Below are 20,716 nucleotides of genomic sequence, written 5' to 3'. Positions count from 1 at the left end.
TAAAAACTGATAAACTATTAAAAAGAAAAGGAGGATCATAAGGCTACCAATTTTAAATCTTCAGGAAATTGGCCAGACTGGAGAGAAGAATGCACTGTCAGCCCTAAGATGGCTGCTGCAAAACTAATGGCAAACAATAATCTAGGAAGGCCTGGGTAGGTCTCAAGGTGTTCAATAATGTGGTTATTTCAGCCTCAGTTACTGGCCTAGACTTTCGCTGATATTCTTGGGATGTGCAACAACTATCAAATTTGCTTAGGACTGCAGTAACTTTATTAAAAAAAAAATAACAACCTGTATGTTTCTTTTCATGGATGTTGTATATTGATTTTCACTAATAAAAATGTTTTCAACATTAAAAAAACACTGCTTAAAATCAGAAGGACAGCAAACATTAGTTATATGAGGTGGACATTTTTCTCTAGTCAAAAAACTGTTTGAAACAGTTCTCTAGGGCGATTGATCATTTTTGCAATCTTTTGCTGGAAATAAGAATTTCTAACAGAGCACACTGTTTCTCTATAGTCGTACAAAAAAAAAATCTGTATCATATGATTTCCTCCATTGCCTTCAATTTTCCTCAGCTTGTGTCTCAATATTTTTAATCCAGTAGTGTGGAACAGTAATGCAAACGGAGATCGGTGCTGCTAGCACCAATAAAACGAGTCTGTGGTACACAAGATACCAAACGTCCGAAAAAAAAAAATCTTGTAGCGTCTACAGAAGGATGAATGCTTTTTATGCCAAAACAAAGCCTGGGTAGGGTCAAGATTCCATATGCTTTCGATGAGCCAAGACTGTATGCATATTGGAACATTTATTGAAGAACAAAGAATTTTAAGAAGCTTTGGACTTGGAACGTTACTCTTCCACTCTTTTTGGTTTGTTTTGAGTACTGTGGGAGTTTGCTGCTCCCTTGCTTGCTGTTGTAATCCAGTAGTGTGCCATGGGTGGGTCTGAGATTGTGCACAGCACATTATTTTTTTCATTGTTGCAAGGTTTTCAAGAGCATCACAGAGAGATGTATTCTAAAGGGAAACTGCTTATGTTACTGACAAGCTTGGTATATTATCCATAGTTTAGAAAACAAAGAATTACCATACGGTGGTTGAACCCATTTGACAAAAAATGCTCAACTTCCTGTTTGATAACATGGATATCAGACCATTGGGAGTAAATTAATCCTAATTCTTGAAATTAAATCTCACACTAGAGATTTAAGGCAAAAATACCAAGTCGAGGACATGCCCAACTGTGTCTGTTGTGCCTCTAACAACCTGCTTAAAATGTAAGACACAAAGGGGGAAATCCAGTAAAGGTTGTCCAAAGTTAAGTGCAGGGATGATGTACACTAAGTGCGAATTCTGTAAAGGCATTTATGTGTGGAACTGTCTTTATAGAACTAGCTTACTGTGCAATTTCACACCTAACTCTGGGCATAAGCACTTACTTGTAAATGCTTGTGTCTCAACTACTGTCAGGCACAGAAATTCAAGTATTCTAAATCCTGGGAACACCTCCTGATCCATCCATGCCCCTCCCTTGGCTATGCCCCCTTTGGAGTTGCACACTAGAGAAGTTAGGCATGCAGGTTATAGACTAGGGGTGTGGGGCAGATGAATGCATACCTATTAAAGACTTCCAATTAGCGCTCATTAACACCAATAATTGTTTTCACCTATTTAGCCAATTAGTTTATGGGTGGATCTGTGATCCACCCTCACAATTGTCCACCCAACTTTGGGTGACCAATATAGAATCTGGCGAATAATTTATTTATTTGGTACATTTGTATCCCACATTTTCCCACCTATTTGCAGGCTCAATGTGGCTTACAAAGTACCGTAAACGGAGTTAGCAGATTCCGGTCTGAACTAATACAATTACAAGGTCATATTGTGGTACAGAGAGGTACATGTGTGGTTAATACAATTGGGGGAACATTAGAGAGGAAGAGTTAGGATATGTCCATTATGGTCTTTGGTTTCATTATGTCGCAGGTATCCAGGTTTTTTTTATGTTGGGTCGGTGGGATATGCTTTTCTGAACAGGTCTGTTTTTAGTGCTTTCCAGAAGTTTAGATTTCCTAGTGTTTCTGGTTGGCAGGTCGATGAGGTCTGTCATGTATCCCGGTGCCTCGCCGTAAATAATTTTATGAACTGTCGTGCAGATTTTGAAAGCGATACGTTCTTTAATTGGAAGCCAGTGTAGTTTATCTCATAGTGGTTTGGTGTTGTCAAAGCGCGTTTTTCCAAATATGAGCCTAGCTGCTGTGTTTTGGGCGGTTTGAAGTTTCTTTATGATTTGTTCTTTGCATCCCGCATAAATTCCATTGCAGTAGTCTGCATTGCTTAGTAACGTTGACTGTATCAGGTTGCGAAATATTTCCCTTGGGAAGAATTGTTTCATGTGTTTCAGTTTCCACATTGAGAAAAACATTTTCTTTATGGTGGATTTCGCTTGGGTCTCTAGTGAGAAGTTTCGGCCAATTGTTACCCTGAGAATTTTCAGGCTGTCTGAGATAGGGAGGGTGTAACCTGGGATGTTAATGTTTGTATGTATTGTATTGGGATGAGATGATGAGGCAGTGTGTTTTTTCTGTGTTGAGTTTTAGTTGGAATGCATTTGCCCATGAGTTCATGATGTTTAAGCTGATCTTGATTTCATTGGTGATTTCTGCCAGATCATGCTTGTAGGGGATGTATAGTGTAACATTATCGGCATAGATAAATGGGTTAAGGCCTTGGGTGGATAAGGCCTTGGCTAGTGGGGCCATCATGAGGTTGAAGAGGATCGGTGATATTGGTGATCTTTGCGGTACTCCGCAATCAGGTTTCCAGGGTGACGATATATTTATGCTGGATTTCACTTGATATCATCTGGTGGTTAGAAAACCCTTGATCCAATTGAGAGTGTTACCACCGATTCCGAAGTAATCTAGGAGTCTTAGCAGTATGTTGTGGTTAACCATGTCGAACGCACTAGACATGTCAAATTGGAGGAGGAGAATGCTTTTGCCTATTGCTATCTCCTGCTTGAATTTAGTTAGGAGAGTAAGTAGTACTGTTTTGGTGCTGTGTTGGGGTCGAAATCCTGATTGTGACTCATGTAGTATGGTGAATTTGTTTATGTAGTCATAATACATTCAAGAAAGCACAACGTTGACCTACAAGGCTTATGACAAAGGATCTAAGGTTTAAATTAAAATTCACTAATATATAAAGGTGCTCATTTTCAAAGCATATAGACTTACAAAGTTAAGCAACAATTGTCTACTTAAATCAATCAGAAGCAAGGAAAAAGCATTCCGATAGGAGCACTGAATATCACCGCTACTCAGATAATGTTGGTTCTGATCAGTGCATTTGGATATTCAGTGCTGGTCTCTGTCTAGATAGTTGGGCTGAATATCTGGATGATATTTAAATGCTGCAGCCTGCATTTTTTTAAAAAGCTGACCATGGTATTTAAATATTGACCTTTTTATTTTTATTTAAAATATATTAGCATGTTTATTTCTTAAAGTAAATATTAATATTAGTGTGTTTATTTCTTAAGTAAAACTAACATACCACTACTTGTGCTTAGTTGAATGATTTTGGGACTTATTAAACTCAGGAGCATTTTGAAGCCAAGAAAGTTACAAAATTTTACCGAGGCAGCAATATACAAGCAATGTGAGTAAATGTTGGAAGCCTGTGTGATAAAAGGTGGGACTTGCCTACTCCAGAGAGGCTGTAGATAGAAACATAGAAAAATGTAAGCAGATAAAGACCATATGGCCCATCCAGTCTGCCCATCTATCCCATCTACTCTGCCAATCCCTTAGAGATCCTATGTACTTGTCCATAGAAACACAGAAAAAAACATAGATGTGGAATACGTGATAAGGAATGAGGAGAACTAAGTCCTTAATGAGGAGAGAAGGGACTTTCCATAAACACTGGGAGGCTGCAGAGTTTGAGGCATGACCATGTGTAACGAGACACAGATTGAGAGAAGAGGGTATTCTATATTGTTCAATAATGAGACTGGATTGCCAGAGGTCCCTAAAGTGAAATGGCACTAATCAAGGAGCAGAAAGGGTACAAAACCTATCCGTTAGTGAAAGGAGTACAGGAGATGCAGAAGAGTAGAGGAGAAAGTGTACCACAGAAGAGATCAAGAACTGTAAATATTGTGAGCACATTTGATACTTTTGCCATCATCTTATTTTGTTTTTATGGACTGTATGTCTTGTTGTTTTCTTTGGTCTACTTTTGTATATTTTTGTGTGCCTGGGAAGGCCCAATAAATAGATACTTTTATTGTAATACTTATCAGACTCCTTCAGTTATTTTTCCTGTGTGGGTTTTGTATGCTTGCCCAGACTATTCAAAGATTATACAGCCAGCTGTCAGAGACACTATATATTTATTTATTTATGGTTCACTTATATCCCACATTTTCCCCACTCATGCAGGCACAATGTGGCTTACAGAAAGTTAAGTAAAAAATACAAAGTTGAAAACTTAGGAAAGTATACAAGAAGCAAATAGGGGGAGTAGTTTCTAACAGTGTGAACTAGGCAGGGTAAGGGTCAGGGAGGGTGCATCAATCAGCGGCGTAAAATGGGGAATAAGTCTTAGCAAAGAAGTAGGTCTTTAACAACTTCTTGAAGAGGGCATGGTCCGCTTGAGTTTTAAGGTGGTGCGGTAGAGCATTCCAGTGTTTGGGACTCCAGTAGCGGAAGGACGAGGTGAAGATCTTCTTGTACTTGACACCCTTACAATTTGGGAAGTGGCGGTGGAGACAGGACCGAGCAGCAGGGTTGGCATTTCTAGGCGGAAGGTCGATCAAGGGGAGCATGTAATCCGGGGCAGCCCCATAGATGATTTTGTGGGTTAGGGAGCAAAGCTTAAAGTCAATGCGCTCCTGTACAGGAAGCCAATGGAGTTTAAAGCGCAAGGGTTCGGCGTGGGCAAAGCGTTGTTCTCTAAGGATGAGTCTCGCGGCAGTGTTCTGAACTGTTTGGAACTTTTTCAACAATGAGGCCTGGCAGCCCGTGTAAATTCTGCTGCAGTAATCCAGATGGGAGAGGACGAGCCAGTGGACAAGTGTACGGAACAAATCTCTAGTAAGGAGATATCTTATGCGCCGAAGCCTCCACATTGCGTGAAACATTTTTTTGGAGACCAAGTGCACATGATTGGCCAACTGGAGGTGTGAGTGCAGGTGCACTCCTAAAAGCCGCAGGCTGTTGGCAATCGGAAGGGACAGAGCCCATTACTGGAAGCATTGTGTCAGATACTTGGACGTGAGTGGACGAAAGGATAAGACACTGTGTTTTGTCCCTGTTTAGTTTAAAGCGGAACACCTGAGCCCAATGCTCGAGAAGCAGGCATCAATGAGGTTGGCAATTTCTGATATGGTGGTGTGAAAGGGGATGTAGACTGTAATATCATCTGCATAGATGAAAGGATTGAGGTCCAATTTTGTGAGAGCTGAGGCTAAAGGCATCATCATAATATTAAATAAGGTAGGTGAAAGGGGAGAGCCCATGTGGGACCCCACAGGAGGCCTTCCACGGATCAGAAGTGGTGGAGTTCACTATGACCTGGTATGACCTGGTAGTCAAGAAGTCCTTGAACCAATGCAAGACAGGCCCTCCTATGCCAAAAGAGTCCAGCAGATGAAGCAGGAGTTCATGGTCCACCATGTCGAAAGCACTAGACATGTCAAATTGCAGCAGAAGAACCTTCCGTCCGATAGATAGCTCTCGTTTAAAGTTAGATAAGAGGGTGACCAGGACAGTCTCTATGTTATATTGAACTCGGAAACCTGACTGCGAGTGGTGTAGGATATCAAAATCAGCCAGGAATTCGTTGAGCTGGACATTGACCATACTCTCCATCAACTTGGTAACTAGAGGTATCGAAACCAGGTACACCAGGAGGGATGTGGGGATTCAGAGAGGAGGCAGATATACCTGTTCTGTGTGCTTTGGGATAGTAGTGCAGCTATGGGTGGGCCTGGGTGGCAGTGATGTAGCCATTCAAGGTGCGTGTGTTGCGTATGCACTCCCTGTCAGAGTGTCAGTCGATTGCTATTAACAGTGCTCTGCACTTCCCTCCCTTCTCCCTCCTGCCCCCTGCACACAGTCTGGCATCTTTCCCTTTCCTTCCCAGCCCTGCAAAGCTCTCACAATTCCCTCCCTCCCCCCAGTGTGTTAAAATCATTTCCAATCTTCTGGACAGCAGTACACATAGGCTGCCTGTGGCCTGCATCAGGGCCTTCTCTCTGAACCGTCCCGCCCCTTCTGACACAACTTCCTGTTTTCTGAATGGCGGGACAGTTCAGAGAGAAAGCCTCAGTGTAGGCTGCAGGCAGCCTATGAGTTCCGCTGGTGCTGCCAGGCGAAGACTGGAGATGATTTTAAGGTACGGGGGAGTGGAGGGGGGGTAGCAGATGGGGTGGGGGACACACCTTCTGTTAAACATTCCTGGCTATGGGCACAGGCTCACCATTCTTGACTCAGGCCCACCCAGCGGCAGTGCCTCACTCCTCCAGTGGCCTGGCATCTGCCCCCTCTCTGGACTTTCCCATCCCTCCCTGGTGTACCTCAGAGGTGTCCCGGTGGCCGCAGCGATTCATCCTCACTGCATGTGCTGACCCCAGCAGGTTTCCCTCTGCTGCATTTTGCCCTTGCTGATATCAGTTCTTATTTTCTCATTGGCGGGACGTGGCAGAGGTACACCAGGAGGGATGTGGGGATTCAGAGAGGAGGCAGATACTGGTCTTTGGGGGTGAGGGTGGGAAGGACAGAGGAAATGTTGACCTAAGGGGGGAAGGGGTTGCAAAGGCCCACCCAAAATAGTAGGTCTGGCTATGCCACTGTTTTGGAAGAGGATTTTTGAGCAGATTTTAATTTTATAGCTACAAACAGCAAAAATAACAACTGCACGTACTCCTGGGGTCACCCTCAGCTCTAATATATCGGGGGAGATCGCCAGTATAATTCAAGGAAACTGAAGAACTTTGGATCTGAAGACCTCTAGAGAGCTACACAGGAATGGGATTGCTGGAATCCCGCAGAACTTGTGGGGATGGAAGAAGTTGCCGCAGGATTCCTGCGGAAATGTAATAAAATCTCTGGCTGTACCAAAATGAGGCTTGGAGTGCATTGCAAGAAGCTATTGGAGCACCAGAATGAGCCTTGGAATGCCCAGAGAGACAGCTGGAACACCAGACTGAGGCTCGGAACACTCAATGGTTGAATAGTGAATACCACACACACAAAAAACAAACAAACTGTGGGAGGCTATTGGGGTCAGGAGGACATGGAGGGCTGCGAGCAAGAAAGTAATAATGTCAATTCTTGCAAGTATGAGTGGGGATAGAGGAGATTAATTGTAAGGATGGGTGGGGTGGGATGGAATGGGCCTTAGATGGGTGGATATGGGTTAGATCTCAGCGGGGACGGACAGGATGGGTGAAATTTCTGTCCCCATGCAACTATCTACTCTAAAAGGTAGTATTATTGACAGCTGAGCCATTAAAATCTCTGACCTTGACCATTACTTACATGAGCTGGAAAGCAACATTTCAGTTATTTCTATTCTAAAATATAAACATTGTAATTTTCATAATGTTCTTTGAAACAACTGCTTTGCATCAGAGATGTGAACCTCACCTTAGGTTTGTACGCATTTAGCATTGACATTTCCACGTTTTGCCCTCTCACATGCTTTGGCTGCCTCTGAATTGGAGGTGACGAGGCCTTCTGGTTGTTGCGGCAGATGCAGATGAAACAGAAAAGCAATGCTATGGCCAGGGGAATTGTAACACTCGGTACCAAGATGTACAATATTTCCATTTTATTCTTCTCCTTTGAGTCCTTGGAATCTGATTGAGACAGGGAAATTACAAAATACTTTAGATTTAGGGTGAATAAGTCAAGTGCCACAAAGTTCACAGTCACGCAGAGAATGATAAATTCTATCTGGATTTCCTGGAGTCCATGAGAACAGTGAGTGCAAAGTCCAACATGAACACATAGCTTGATGCTAGATAATCACAGGCCACAGTAGTTGAATCCAAACATCACTTGTGGTTGCTGGAAAATTCTTCATTACTACAATGTCAACCTACACCATATGTCTCCCCAATAAGGCCATACGTCTCTGTAGGCCTTGCCCCACTTCCTGGTCTGACAGAGGCCATTAAGCAACCCATGCTCCCTTGTCCTTTCCTGACAGGAAGAAAAATAGTCTTCCAAAATGCTTAGGCTTGTGGATTAACCTCTGACATATCCTTGTAAACTAAAAAAAAAAAAGAAGCCCCACACAGTCACTTTGAATGGGGTTATTTCAAAAGAAAACATGAATAATTTGGCAAATGGAACTTCTAGATCTGATGCAGTCCATACAGAAATCAAAGTTCAAACACCCCTAATATTTGCATGGAAGCTGATACTCAAAGAAAGCTGAGCACAGACCTGCGTATCTCATTTTAGGTGCCTACAATTAGGTGAAATTTCAGCAAAACTTGAATGCCTAAGCATTAGGCTAAAAATTGACCTAACTTTTGACCCGTTAGAGGGACTTAGGGAAGAGTGTAAAATGGGGGGGGGGGGGGGGGGGGGGGCTCCTTTAATGATCAGCGCATGCTAAATGCTAAGAAGCCCATTTTATTCTTATGGACTTCTTAACATTTAGCTTGTGCTGTTAATGTGAGCTATCCCCTGGATTCTATACAGCACGCTAATGCTCCGTGCAGAAATCCACGCGTATTCTACAACAACGGACATAACTTAATTGGCTTAACAAGCTAATCAGCGTTGATAACAGGTCTTAATGAACAATGAGCACTAATTGGCAATAATTAGAATTTACGCATACAACTTGCACACAGTCAAAAGAGGCGTGGTTATGGGTGGGGAAATGGGCGTTTCATGGGCTCTCTGAAAGTTACACGCACTGTTATAAAATATGCCTCAGTGCGCCTAAATCTACGCGGCGGCATTTACACATTTCCCTTGGTGTAAATGTGACAAAGAGAGGGAACCAAGTACAGAAAAAGACCAAACAAAAAAACAGCACAAAGGGCCTTTAAAAACAAAGTTCACTATTAAAGGATTTTTTAATGAAAGAACTGTGTTCCCTTTTGTTTTTAAAGGCCCTTGGTGTAAATGGACACACGTAGTTCTAGGCGCTGTGATATCAACTAGGCGTATTCTATATGTCGCTCCTAAATCCAGGCATCGCTTACAGAATACGCTTAGATGGAAATGTTTTCAGTGCGGATTTGTCAGGCGCCATATATAGAATCTGGCCCTTTATCCATTAGTGCACCTTAGTAAAAGGAGCCTTAAGTCTCCACTTGACTGATTTAGGGCCCCTTTTACCAAGCGGCAGCAAAAGGGGGCCTACGTCGACACCTGTTTTACACGTACGTCGAGGCCCCCTTTTACTGCAGCTGGTAAAAGGGAAGGTCTCGCTTTCGTGCAGGAAATGGCCGGGTTGCAAGTAAAGCATTTGCTGCATGGCCATTTCGTGGGCGAGCCCTGACCGCCACCCATTGAGGTCGTGGTAAGGGCTCCTGCGCTAACCCGGCGGTAATCGGGCAGTGCGTGGCACTGCCTGATTACCACTGGGTACAGTCCGAAACTACAAAAATAAATACATTTTTGTAGTGCCGGAAATGACAAAGCGGTAGGGGTAGGAAGTACCACTGGGCTGCTGTGGTAGTCTGGTGGTACTTCCATTACAGAGAGTGGTAAGCCCGCATGGGGCTTACCGCCGCTTATTAAAAAGAGCCCTTAGCGATTTCAAAGAATCAGTTGGTTTGAACTCTAATGTATATTTGGCTGCTGTGGTTGCTGAAAATAATAATAATAAAAAAAAAGAATGTGAAGAATGTATAAAGATGTGAAGACTTTTACATGGCAAAAGACACTGCCCTGCAGGTAAAGAATGAGGATGAATCCTTGAAAAATCAGCCACCAGTATGTAGTCGGTAGCAAAGGCCACATTCTCACAGTATAGCAGAGTCCATTCTGCTGCTTCATTTGGACATTTTTTACTCTAATTTTCAACACATTTTAAAGCCCTAAAATGTACATAGCGTTGGGCACCAACTTTGTGTATTAATAAGTTATGAAAGAAAATTTTTCTTGCAAACTTTCATTATAACATTTTATGGCTGAAGTTACTTCTGCAATACAGATCTGGTAAAATCTTTGCCTTGCGGGATAGCTTTTCTGGTTTACAAACACTGTAGGTGCCCTTAAAATAACTGCTTTTCAAACCCTATAAAGGAGTCCTGTGCAAAGTAGCAAAGAGGATACTTCACAGGAAAATAACTGCTTCCACTTGGGTTTAAAGGCAACTTTTCAAAATTTACCGCATGCTGGAATATCACAGAGATCCGACTTCACATTTTCGTCAAGGGTAAAGCACCATGGGGCCTCCTTCTGGTTTCCTGGGTTTCTGCAGTAGGAATGGCCCCCATTCAGCTCTGGGTACTTGACCGCGGTGAAAGAATGAATATGGGGGTACTGTGAATTCCAGGGTTGACATTGGCGCCCGGACTTCGTCACGCTGACGGTTCCACGGTAATCCATTCCAGAGCTGTTGTAACATTTGTGATCTGAATAATGAGAATACAACAAAAGGGAACAAGGTAAATCTGATAAAATGTTACAGATATTGGGCCTTCAGATCCAGATCAAACTTCCTCTTTTTCTTGACTCAACAGTTTTCTTTCTTGGTCTTTTGGGTTTCTAGCTTAGTTGAAACTGGTGGTTATAAGCCTTCATTTGCAGCTACTTGGGGACTTCCCTCCATTTTTAATCCTCTTTCACCTCCTGTCTGGCCTAGAAATTGCAGTGACAAACTACTTCCAAGCCATGGCTCGTTCTCAAAGCTGATAGTTTTGCAACATAGTAGGTTTAGCTGCTGTGAAATAGCTTGGGTGTCCCCCTTCCACCCCTTATTGTCATATGAACACAGCATCTACATCAGGGGTGTCCAACCTTGGCCTTCGCCAGGTCAGGTTTTCTGGATTTCCCCAATGAATATGCATGAGATCTATTTGAATACAATGGAGGCAGTGCATGCAAGTAGATCTCGTACATATTCATTGTCTTCCCTTTGATACATATCACAGCAGTGTTAAAATTGTTAACATATCTACTATAATAAAAAGCAACCTCAACGTTCTGAGGACACTGACGTCACTGAAGTCAGTCAGTCTCCCAGAACGGTTCGTGGATTCATGGTGGTGAAGCCACCCCACAGACCCGTGCCCCGCCCTCGCGTCAAACGTCATGACGTCGAAGGCAGGAAAAAAAAATCACCTAAACAAACGGTTGACCCCCCCCCCCCTAAAGCTGCAGCTCAACACAAGGACCTCCAGCACCCCCCGCAACAACCCCCTCCTGAGACACCCACCTTTGCGTTGCTTTGCCGGCGGGGGACCCGAAACCCCGCCAGCACAAGCCCTGTCTGCTCACTACGGCGTCATCTTCGGCGTTCCTAGCCTGTGGAGGCAGGGCTTCTGTGCGTCTGACGTCCTGCACGTGCATGACGTCAGACGCACAGAACTCCGCCCTGCACAGCTACCAACGCCGACGATGACGCCGTACTCAGCACACAGGACTTGTGGTGGCGGGGTTCCGGGTCCCCTGCCGCCAAACCAATGCGAAGGTGGGTGCGATGGGCACGGTGGGTTGGATGGCTGTGGCCGGATGCATCGCCGTGGGTAGGATGGTGCCGGGAGGGGGGGCATCGCACCTCACAGGCAACTGCTCAATGAGGAAAACCTTGCTAGCGCCCGTTTCATTTGGGTCAGAAACGGGCCTTTTTTACTAGTGAACAGTATAAAAGTGAGGGAGTTGTAAGAAAAATATTGTGGAAACAGTATGCTGTTGGTATGGGCATGTCTTTAGTCTTTCAGAAGAATGAGTGTGAGGTTATTGTAATGGTGGATGAGTGAATGATTGGGTTGAATGAGTCGAATGAGTATGAATGTGTTTTGATGTAAACAGCAAGGGGAAGTTAATTAGGTTAAAGTTTTAAAGAATTTTTCAATTATAATTTTCTCTAATAAAGTTAAATAAGATAACAGTGGTTGTAGTTACTTTTGTGAGATGCATATTCATTGGGGAAATCCTGAAAACCCGACTGGATTGTGGCCCTTGAGGACCAAGGTTGGACAACCCTGCTCTACATCATTCACAGCCCTGACTAGGCTGAGGAAAAGAAACTGGGCTCAAGACCTGAACCCAGAGATCTCTTACATGATAACACACCACAGTCTCACTGAGCTAGTGCCCCAGAACAGATTTCCTGGGTACAAACTACCTCTCTGCTCAACTGTGGCGTGGGCAAAAGTACGCTTAGATGGAGTACAATCTGCCAGTTTTCTGAGGACCCTGTTTTGCATTCCCATTCCTGGGAGGATTTAAGGCTTATGAATCAGCAAAGGAAACAGCTTACCCCTTAAGTATTTTTGTGTAAGATGTATAAAAGGAAACTGGGATGATTTGTGGGAAGGGGACAGAAGCACGTTGTTCTTAAGTACTTATAGCGAATGTGCATGATGTAAACCTTCTGTTCCAGTTTCATTAAGCTACTTTAGAAATGTAAATATTTGTTTCTTCATGCAAGAGTACACATGAACTGAAGATGTCTGCAGGGGCTGATGTTTGCTGATGTCACAGTGTTATGTATGGTTTATTTGGTTGTTATGTGCTAATGAATTTGGAAGAGTAATTTTGAAAGCCATTTCTGTGGACAAAGTAGCAATTTTGAAAATTGTGCACCTTTCCTACAGGCAAAATTCCATGTGTTTTTCTATGATGCACATAGCTGAAATGTTTCTGGAGGGATGGGTTAAGCCAGGGAGGCAACAACGTGCATATTTTTGCATTTTCAAAAACGAACCGCTCCTTTTACAAAGCTGCGCTTGCGATTCCCGCACAGCAAATGCGACGAAGCCCATAGAAACTGAACGGGCTTTCCAGAATTGCTAGCGCAGCTTTGTAAAAGGAGCTCTAAGTACATTATTTTCTTTGGAAGAAATAGGTACAATCTCTGTGGGTACTTTGTTTTAAGGCGATTTTGACATAGAAAGAAACGCTCACACTTTTCCATTGAAAAGTGATACAAAGCCACTACTACTACTACTATTTAGCATTTCTATAGCGCTACAAGGCATACGCAGCGCTGCACAAACATAGAAGAAAGACAGTCCCTGCTCAAAGAGCTTACAATCTAATAGACAAAAAATAAATAAAGTAAGCAAATCAAATCAAAGCCCTTGAGTAAAAATACCCATGGACTCAGCACCAGTTCAGGCAGATTTGAAATTTGCCCCATTAACCTTTTGGCATTTGATAATTTTTATTGATTTTTGTTGTTGTTGTTTTACCAATGCTAGTACAATATATGTCAGAGGTATTCACTGATGGTCATTGACAGTGCAAACAGGTTGAGTTTTCAGTATAAAGCACTTGAAGATAAACCAGATCAGTAGAATAAAATAATCAAAACTACACAAAATCCACTGTAAAAATATTCATTCTGGCTGAAACATTATAACATTGTACTTCTTATTTAATTCAACTTCAAGTCAACCATTAACAGGGGTAGGAAAAAGCCTCAAATCTTCAAACAATCCTTGTGGAGGAGTGGCCTAGTGGTTAGGGTGGTGGACTTTGGTCCTGAGGAACTGAGTTCAATTCCCAGCACAGGCAGCTCCTTGTGACTCTGGGCAAGTCACTTAACCCTCCATTGCCCCATGTAAGCCACATTGAGCCTGCCATGAGTGGGAAAGCACAGGGTACAAATGTAACAAAAAAAAACCCCTCTGTTTATTTTATAATTTTTATTTTCAATTTTCCTTCTTTTTTCTTTTCTTTATTAACTTTTAATATATATTCACTCCACAAAAGTTTAAAATTCTTCAAAACGTTTTCGAATCATCTCCAAAAAATAGCTTTGAATAGACTTATCTGTCAGTTAACAGTCCCACTCAGACATGGTCAGCATTTCACAGTTCCCAACATTGCTGCATCAAGGAAAAAGGATTGGACACAATAGGGCCCTTATACAAAGGAGCGCAGTGTGCACCTAAACGAGACTACCGCCAGGCTACCGTGCCCCCCGACGGTAATTTTAGATTTGGCGAGTGCCCATAACGCCTGGATGATTTCATTATTTCTTTCCTCCCATGCGCGTCGTTTCCGGTGGTAATCGGCAGTTGGCGGTCACTGCGTGTTTAACGCTGCTAAATCAATGGGTGGCATTAAGGGCTCAGGCCCGTTTTGGATGCGCACCGGTTTCAGTTTTACCGCATGCCCTTTTCCCCCGTCCCATTAAAAAAAAAGCCCTTTTTTGCAGTGCGGTAAAAACTGGCTCAGTGTGTGCCCAATACATGTGCCTACACTACCACAGGCCACGTTTTACTGCGGCTTAGTAGAAGGACCCCTTTATTTATAAGAATTCTTCTTCAGCTCTTTTGGCAATGCTCAATTTTAAACAGTATACCCACAATGAATATGCATGAGATAGATACAACAGAGGTAGCATGCATGTAGTCTATCTCATGCATATTCATTATAAATATAAACATATACACAGTTATGCTTTAACTTTTTATTCTTTATGTGCTTTGTAGCAATCCATATTCCACATCAACATAAATACAATTGCCCACATTCATACCCATTCATAAACATACATGCAAACTCCCACGTAGAGACTGCCAACTAATACAAATTTTTTGGCTATCTACCAGCCCCAAACCTAATACAACTACTAGTCCAAATACCTTTACCAGTGAATACTAAATCCACCGGTTAGTTGACCCAAAATAGTCGTTAACATAACTCAGCAGTGCTGACAATGCTGAAATCCGATGCTGTTTCACTAATAAGTTCACAACCGACCATAAATTGGCTCCAAATCATTTCAAAGTATTTATCGTTCAAGGCTTATTGGTAGAGACACAACGCCCAACCTTTAACAAGCCTCCACGTAATCCATTCGATGTAAATCACCCCAGACGTGGGAGTTTGCATGTATGTGTATGAATGGGTATGAATGTGGGCAATTGTATTTATGTTGATGTGGAATATGGATTGCTACAAAGCACATAAAGAATAAAAAGTTAAAGCATAACTGTGTATATGTTTATATTTGTAATATTTAGTGCAGTTATTGAGTATTTAAGTTAACCGAGTAGAATATATTGTTGATACATATTCATTAGGAATGGCCTGAAAACTCGACTCATTTGCGGCCCTCAAAGTGAATACTACTGATCTAAGGAATTATTAGTATTGTTGTCTATGTAAGTTTTTAGTTATTTACTGATTACTTGGTGCATCAAGTGAGGGAAGATATGGCCTAAATTAAAAAGTAATTTTATTGTAGGGAACTTGGTCAATTTCTGTAACATCTGTATCACCTGATCTTCCATTCCTCAACCCAATGAGGAAATTAAATAAAGGAAGCCCTGCAAACTCCCTCACCACCCCCCCTCTCTGTCCCCCCAGGAATGTTTACTGTTTTCACCTGTCTCGTTTCCTTCAGCCCTGTTAGGTGGAGCATATCATGGCATACACACTCAGGGGAGTATAGAAAGGAGGCAGGAAAAATCTAAAACCTGTGTGGCTTGCCCAGGTCTGTTTTAACATAAGCAAATCTGAGAAACTGACATTTTTGTGCTTTGAGTAGGTGGCTACTTGGTACCCTGTCAGTGGGAAATGTTTATGACTTGTTAAGCTTAATTCATTACTAATTCTTTTTGGCAAACCTTCCTTTAGACTGCCATAGTTAGTAATCATACCTGACGCGAAATCAGTAAATCTCACTTACTTTTATTGATGGGCTCTGCCATGGGGATTCCAATTCTTATACAATTACCAGCCTCGGGGCTGTCTGGCTGGGGCAAATCTTCACAGTTCGGCAGCTTTAATCTCATTAGAATCATGGGGTTGGACCTGGCAAAAATGTACTCTGCCTGACAAAGGACATTTTCTAGGATTTCACACTCATCACGGCACAGATCCCGAGGCTTGGGAGCTGGAGAGGTTTCATCGCAGTAAGGGAAAGCATAGTGGCACAGCGAAGGGATGGCGAACTGGGAGCATTTATCAGATAAATGGTTGGAAGTGCCAATCATGGTGAAGGCAGCTGCAAAACAAACAAAATCAAGTTACCCATAGGGACATCAGGAATTGTTATTTCAGTAGAAAGGTCCTTTATAGCTTATAGTTTATTTGCACTTTCTATCTGATGGACAGGTCTAAATGGTGTACAGACTAAAAAAAAAAGGAGAGAAAGATCCATACAGACAGTCACAATCAACCCATAAAATTTAAAACATCATTAAAAGATAATAATCACAAAACAGAACTACAGAATAAATCTGAACATAGTTCAAGCATACCCAGGAATGCATTTCAGGCCATATCAACCACTTGAATCCCCAAAGGCCTGCCTGATAAATCAAGTCTAAGCAGCTTGATTGGCTGAGGCCAGAACAAAAAAAAATGCACAATTTTTAAGGTGGATTCTAACTAGGCAATTGCTGGTGTAGGAAGAAATAAACAATGATCATTTATTAAGTGCAGAATATGTGCAGGTACAGAAGGAATGGTAGGAGAGATCAGATATTGTGGAACACCCACCCGAAGTGCCTTAAATGTAAGAACCAACACCTTAAATTTTATTCTGTACCCAAATGGAGCCAATGATGTTGTCTTAAGAGAGAGGTCACCTAATTGAACTTACGTGGAAACATCACTGTGGAAAGCAGACTGGGGAGTACCACAAGGATCACCTTTATCACTGACCCTCTTCAACCTAATGATGACCCCACTAGCCAAGTCCTTATCTAATCAGAGCCTTAACCCTTTCATCTACGCAGAGGATGTCATAATATACATTCCTTACAAAACCAAACTAACAGAAACCACCAACGAAATCAAGCTAAGCGTCAACATCATGGACTCATGGGCTAATGCATTTCAACTAAAACTCAATAAAGAAAAAACACATTGTCTTATCCTCTCATCCCAGCACAGCACGGACAACCCCACAAACATTGACACCCCAGATCATACTCTCCCTATCTCAGATAGCCTGAAAATCCTCGGCGTTATAATGGACCCTAACCTAACACTGGAGAGCCAAGTAAAATCCACGAGAAAGAAAATGTTCCATTCGATGTGGAAACTCAAACGCGTGAAACAATTCTTCCCGAGGGAAACATTTCGCAACCTGATACAATCAATGGTAATAAGCCACCTAGATTACTGCAATGGAATCTATGCAGGATGTAAAGAACAAACCTTAAAGAAACTTCAGACCGCTGCAAACACGGCAGCTAGGCTTATATTTGGAAAAACGTGATTTGAAAGTGCAAAACCCCTTCGTGAAAAACTACACTGGCTCCCAATCAAAGAACGCATTGACTTTAAAATCTGCACCACGATTCACAAAATCATCTACGGCGAAGCGCCTGGATACATGACAGACTTAATCAACTTACCAACCAGAAACGCATCCGATCTAACACGAACATATCTAAATCTACACTACCCAAGCTGTAAAGGTCTTAAATACAAATCTACCTATGCATCCAGCTTTTCCTACATAAGCACACAAATATGGAACGCGCTACCAAAAGCCTTGAAAACGACGTATGACCACCTAAACTTCCGGAAAATACTAAAAACCACCCTGTTTAAAAAGGCATACCCTCCCGATCCAACCTAAAAGCCTGTCCTCGGCTACACAAGAAAACTAAAGCACGTAATGAACATAACTCTATTCCTCCACTCTATGATTCTTATTGTGGCTCTGCTATATAAACTTCATCCTACCATAACATCACAATGTATTTGTTCACACCGGAACCTACAAACGCCTTTCCGGTACTATGTAAGCCACATCGAGCCTGCAAATAGGTGGGATATAAATGTAACAAATAAATAAATAAATTATGCACTTGACAGAATATTTTGCAATATTTGAAGCTTTCTTAAATTCTGCTGTGAGGTACCTATATAAATAATGTTAGTCATCTAATCTGAAAATAAGCAAAACATATAAAAGAAATTGAAAAGGGTCATGGTCAAAGCAATTGCATACCGATCGAAGCTTATGTGAAATAAAATAACCTAACTTCAGAAGAGCTGACACCCGAGGAACAATCGCGAGTTGATAATCTATAATGACACATAGGACTCAACTGGCTGCATATGAGTATTGAACAAAAGAAGATCAAGAGAAGGGCGAAACAGATGCCCTGTTATCTAGCATGCGACGGTCTTATCAAGATGAAGCACTAAACAGTGATTTCTAAGCCAATGGGCAACTGGTATCTGGGACAAAGTCTCTTGTTGTCAAACTGACATAACCAGACAGAAAAAGCCAGTACTCTATCAGGAAAAGTCAAAAGGCTACTCTTGTTTTTCATGACCCACCTACTCGGTCCCCCTTCATCAGAAGACACAACAGGCAGGTCAGTGGGCCCTCACTGAAGGCTATGGGTGTGCTACCTCAGAGTCACTAGTCGCTCATGTTCTAGCAGAAAATACAGCAATGGCAGAGGTCATCATCCCACCTTCCCTGGCTCTCAGTGTTTTCATGGTGCTCCCAACCTCTGTTATCCCTGATGGATTGGAAACCTTTAGTTGTACCCTCTGCACTTCATCATACACAGTGCTACAACCTAAGCCACAGGGCCAGTCTATTATTTCTTCTTTTAGGGGGTCTTTTACTAAGCTGCAATACCGTTTTTAGCTGGTGGTAGAAATCAGCTAGCGGTAAATGCCGAGATGCCCATGCTTAATTTAGGGGCTCTTTTACCAGATATCAGTAAAAGGTGGCCTTCAGTGGTACTGGCGTGTGAGATCGCTGTGTGCAGAGGCAACCTTTTAACACCGTGGGTAAAAGTGCAGTCATTAGGAAGTGGTGAGGGCTCCGGTGGAAACCTGGAGGTAATTGGGCAGCGCGCGGCACTGCCTGATTACTGCCAGGCATGCCTACTCCCCGCCCACCGGTGCTAGAAAATAGAAAATATTTTCTATAGCTGGAAATGGCACACAGCAGGCTCAGAACTACCGCTGGGCTCCTGGGCGAGCCTCGAGGTACAGCTGATTTGCCACACACAAACCTGGTGGTAGCCTTACCATTAGGTGATAAAACAGCCCCTTATTGAGTGAATTAAAATCTGAGATCAACTCTGACTGGTTTTAAAAAGTCTTCACTGGCTTCTGGTGGTATATTGATGCAATATAATGGCTGTTTATTTTACTGTTTTACGTCTCATTTATGATTTTCTGTTTTTCTGTTTTATTATGTATGTTCAATTGTATATTATCGAGAATAGAAGATCAAGGGGGTCTTTTACTAAAGGTTAGCTCAAGTTATCTGCAGCAGGTCCAATTTTACTCCAGATAATCATTAGTAAAAGATCTCCCAAGTGGGTTATAAACTTTTAAATAAATAAATCAATACATTTAATTTTAAGTATTCTTCCTGGTTTGCAAGTCAGTAAACAAACTGGCCCTTAGTTATTTTTCACCCACTCACATATAATCCCCTGTGTTTTCTTACATTAGCATCAGCGGATGTTTTGGAGTTACCCTTGAAGAAAATGGTGTATTCGGTTAGAACTAAACAATATGCCTTTTCTTGCCTGGCTCTTGTAATGCACAATGGGCTATTCAAGGATGTTTGTTTAATTTTCAACTTGGAGTAGTTCAAGAATCAGGCCACTTCTTCAGGCACTTACCCCGGGATTCTATATATCAAGCTGAGATTTCCGTGCATAACAATGCACATAAGCTAATTGGTTAATATGCTAATCAGCGCTGATAACTGGATGTTAACAACCAATTATCAAAATTAATTGGGATTAATTAGAATTTATATGCAGTACTTACTAAGTGTATTTTGTAATGTAGTGCATTTAAATTCTAAGTCACACAGTTGAAAAGGGGGCATGGCCATGGGCGTATCTAAAAATCTATGTGCGTTGTTATAGGATACACCTGCTGCACGTGACTGTGCCTAATTTAGGCATGGGGATTTAGCTTTACCTGGTGTAATTGGCCGTGACTAAATTTAGTTGCATGGACCAGCACGCGGCATATTCTATAAATCGCATGGAAATTTCGGCTCATTCTATAAAGTACGCCTAAATTAAGGTGAACTTTATAGAATACGCTTAAGCGAATTTCATTTCAGTGCTGAATTTTTTGGTGTCATATATGGAATCTAGTCCTTAGGGGACTTTAATAGGTACATGACTTCCTATTACCTGCTATTTAAGCTTTTGCTCCTCCTTTGGTGATACTCTTACTGCAATGTATGGCCTTACTTGGGGTAACAACTTTTATGATTTTATAATTTATTTTTAATTTGAAATTTTGTAATGTTGGTTTCCTATATTATTTATAATGTAAATTTTCTTGGGAACATGCTTGAGAAGTTAGTATAGGGAAATAAAACCTAAAGATAAATAATTCAATTTAAATTACACTAAATTTAATACAGTATATTTTGTCTCTTCTGGCAGAGTCCTGTCCAAGGCAGATCACAATAATGCAATTATAATAAAAACATTGACAATAATCCTAATAATAATACTAAGTCAGCATTTACATCCCAGGAAAGTTCTACTCCCTTCAGAAAATTCCAACAGCGATGACGTTCAC

At 41.9% G+C, this 20,716-nt stretch overlaps 1 protein-coding gene across 1 annotated transcript in view; it reads right to left on the bottom strand.

Moving 5' to 3' along the window:
• The window catches only part of ROR1 (receptor tyrosine kinase like orphan receptor 1), a 439,308-nt gene that overhangs the window by 19,690 nt on the left and 398,902 nt on the right, over window positions 1-20,716 (bottom strand). Inside the window, exons 6-8 of the mRNA XM_030206495.1 lie at window positions 15,864-16,181; window positions 10,384-10,629; window positions 7,673-7,884 (exon numbers count right to left, since the gene is read on the bottom strand). Coding sequence (XP_030062355.1) covers window positions 7,673-7,884; window positions 10,384-10,629; window positions 15,864-16,181 — 776 coding nt within the window. The remainder of the gene's footprint in view (window positions 1-7,672; window positions 7,885-10,383; window positions 10,630-15,863; window positions 16,182-20,716) is intronic.

The sequence above is a fragment of the Microcaecilia unicolor genome, chromosome 6, assembly GCF_901765095.1.
Source record: "Microcaecilia unicolor chromosome 6, aMicUni1.1, whole genome shotgun sequence".
Taxonomy (NCBI): Eukaryota; Metazoa; Chordata; class Amphibia; order Gymnophiona; family Siphonopidae; genus Microcaecilia; species Microcaecilia unicolor.
The sequence above is the reverse complement of the archived record's forward strand: the minus strand, read 5'-3'. Positions and strand labels throughout refer to the sequence as shown.